The 3363-nt window shown below is 36.7% G+C and overlaps 1 protein-coding gene across 1 annotated transcript in view; it reads left to right on the top strand.

Moving 5' to 3' along the window:
* LOC107561413 (A disintegrin and metalloproteinase with thrombospondin motifs 7-like) overlaps positions 1 to 3363 on the top strand; it is a 41383-nt gene that overhangs the window by 11254 nt on the left and 26766 nt on the right. Inside the window, exons 6-7 of the mRNA XM_016245856.1 lie at positions 1112 to 1236; positions 1318 to 1467. Coding sequence (XP_016101342.1) covers positions 1112 to 1236; positions 1318 to 1467 — 275 coding nt within the window. The remainder of the gene's footprint in view (positions 1 to 1111; positions 1237 to 1317; positions 1468 to 3363) is intronic.

The following is a 3363-nucleotide window of genomic DNA, read 5'->3' as shown; positions in this document are numbered from 1 at the left end:
CTGATGCCGCGGGAAAGGTTGGCCCTAGCTGTCTTCAAGCCCACCTCATCTCCAGCTCTGAAGGCAGCGTTCCGCGTCTTCAGGAGTCCGTAGACCTCCCCTGTCATCCACGGCTTCTAGTTGGCCCGGACAGTGATGGTCTTTGTGACTGTTACATCATCAATACCCTTGGTGATGTAGGCAGTGACAGTCTCTGAGTACTCCTGGAGGTCTGTGGTGTTATTGTACGTGGCAGCCTGCTTAAACATATTCCAGTCAGTGGTGTTAAAACAGTCTTGAAGAGCCTCTGACGACCCTTCCGGCCACACTTGTATCCGTTTGTGAACTGGTTTGGTGACTTTAACAAGTGGTCTGTATGCAGGCATTAGCATGACAGTGATGTGGTCTGAGGCACCGAGGTGGGGGAGGGGGAGGGGGAGGGCCTTGAAAGCTCCTCTCCGGGTGGTGTAAACAAAGTCCAGAGTGTTGTTTCCCCATTAGGATATTAAGTAAAGATCATGTTCCATGAAGATATTTTGTAAATTTCCTACCATAAATATATCAAAACTTAATTTTTGATTAGTAATATGCATTGCTAAGAACTTCATTTGGACAACTTTAAATGTGATTTTCTCAATATTTAGATTTTTTGTACCCTCAGATTGCAGATTTTCAAATAGTTGTATCTCGGCCAAATATTGCCCTATCCTAACAAACAATACATCAAGCTTATTTATCCAGCTTTCAGATGATGTATAAATCTCAATTTCTAAAAATGGACACTTATGACTGGTTTTGTGGTTCAGGGTCACATATGGAAAGTCTTTGATTTTTTTTTTTTTTTGGCATTGTGGTTTACAGTGTGTAACCACTGCATTGTATTTATATGCATAGTGTTTGCCACCATCTACAAGTTAATGCATTTTAGAGTTGAATCATTACTTTCATAAATTCTCATTCCTCAACACAATACCTTCAATAAAAGCTGAAATAAATACATTTTGATTTGCCTTTCATTTTAATAATAAAGTAGTAATACTTCTTTAAACGCAATAATTATGTCATACTTCATATACAAACTTTACATACAATTTTCCCATTTTATGTATTTAATTATTTTATATGTTATCAGGAGGATTTGAAAATTACGCATCATGCAGACAACAGCCTGAACAGCTTCTGTAAGTGGCAGAAAGGCATCAATATGAAGGACGATGATCATCCAGTCCATCATGATGTGGCTGTCCTCATTACTAGGTACATATGGCCTAATTGTAACCAAAATTGCATTGCTTTACATATATATAATACACGTGTTAACCATTTTCTATGACACAGAAGAGACATTTGTGCCGCCATCAATAAGCCTTGTGAGACATTGGGACTGTCTCATGTGGCTGGAATGTGCCAACCTCACCGCAGCTGCAGCATCAATGAAGACACAGGCCTGACCCTGGCATTTACAATCGCACATGAGCTCGGCCACAAGTAAGTTCTATAACACAGATTACATGTACTGTTTATTATATTTACAAGTTAGCTATACATTTGAAAGATTATTGATTGAATTTCCATGTGTAGATTTTTAAAGATTATTAATGGAATTTCTATGTGTATATACCTTTATACGCCTTTAGATCAAAAGGTTTTTAAGGCCACAGGAAGCAAAAATGGACTCAAGTGTCCAAACATTTGGCTGTTGTGTACACATTTCTAGACTCCTCTTTCCTTCCTAAAATTTGGTCAAGAAGAAAGGCTCTGTGACATACAGTATGTGTTGACTTGCTTTCTGTAATGTCTGGGTTCCGTCTTTTTGTAGTTGTACTGAACATTGTTGTGAATTACTCTTGAGTGGTACAGCCATTTCACCACAGTATGTAAGGCATCTCAGCTCCGATATAAATGGTATTCTTTGGTATTCAGCTAATATGTATTTTTTTATTTTCTTTTTTCTTTTTAAATAGCTAATGCAGATAATGATATATAGAGGGAAGTTGCTGATATATTGCTGATTATATGCACTACTGTTCAAATGTTTGGGGTTAGTAAAATGTTTTGTTGTTTTTAAATATATATTCCAAATATCTAAAAATGTAATTTATTCCTGTGATGGCAAAGCTGAATTTTCAGCAGTCATTACTCCAGTCCTCAGTGTCACACCTGTTATGCAGTGTTCTGCTACACCTTGCTACAATGTTTTCAGCATTTTTGATGAGTATAAATAAATAAATAAAAGCATTTATTTGAAATTGAACATTTTTGTAACAATGTCAAAGTCTTTCATGTTTCTTTTGATCAGTTGAATTAATCTTTCTGAATAAAGATATTCATTTATTTTTTAAAAATCCTTTTAGATGGTAATAATGTAATGCTTAAAAAACATTGTGTGCGTATTAATCACTGGTTTAGAAATAATACACAACAAAACTGACACCTCTGTGTTTTTCAAGTTTGGAAAGAAATACAGATTCCTTCCTCAGCTAAAACTAGACACAGTGTTGCATATGCAAATTGCTCATTTTGTGTTGCTCTCAAAGCCAAGGTGTCTTTGATGAAACATGCATTAGTTCTGTGGAGTTAAGAGTCCAGTAACACACTCTTTACTGGAGGCAGTATAAGGCCATCACTCACTGAATATGCTCTCTCGTTATTCTTCAGTAGAAAGCTGAACCGGCTGCTTTTTTCACATGAGAGTTGTGGAGAAGGGGACTCTTTCTGGTACCAATTATGACTATAAAGTTTTTTGCCAGCATCGCGCAAGCTATATTTCATTCAGATCTGTGTGATTCATTGTGTAAAGTTCCCTTTAAGATAATATAATATGTTTTTAAGAAGTCAGTGTTTGTTCCAGACCATTAAATGTAAATGAAGGTGGTCTGAATGTGACTTGTGAAGCCTAATGGATGCCTAGTGGTGCAGAAATGGGGATTTTTTTTCTTCGCAGGAGCGTACTCTTAAATGACAGTCTGTTTGTTAGAAGCCATATTAGAGTCTTACTTAGACTTAGAGTTTGTTTGATCTTGTGCCATTTGGTCACATGCCTTTTATAAATGTTTGTGGTCACACCACATAGAAATATAAACAGTGATTTCATGATAAACAGTCAAGCACAGTGGGACTCAGAAGAGGCAGCTTGACAGCTCAGTAAGGGTCTCTAGTGAGCTGTGTTTCTAGACTGCTAGCTGAGACAGCAGTCTTTGTAATATATTAGAAAATCTGAATTTCCGCAATGTACATTTTAAGAAATATTCAAAACAAGCTCTATCAACAACATCTCAGCAGAAAATTAGTTTGACTTGCCCAGCCCCTCAATTTGTAAAAAAAATATGTGGATAGTAATGCTTATGTAGCGAATCAGCTCATGGGGAAATATGAATAATTAAC

The sequence above is a fragment of the Sinocyclocheilus grahami genome, unplaced genomic scaffold (assembly GCF_001515645.1).
Source record: "Sinocyclocheilus grahami isolate Dianchi unplaced genomic scaffold, SAMN03320097.WGS_v1.1 scaffold772.1, whole genome shotgun sequence".
Lineage (NCBI taxonomy): Eukaryota > Metazoa > Chordata > Actinopteri > Cypriniformes > Cyprinidae > Sinocyclocheilus > Sinocyclocheilus grahami.
This window is presented reverse-complemented; position numbering and strand designations above follow the sequence as displayed.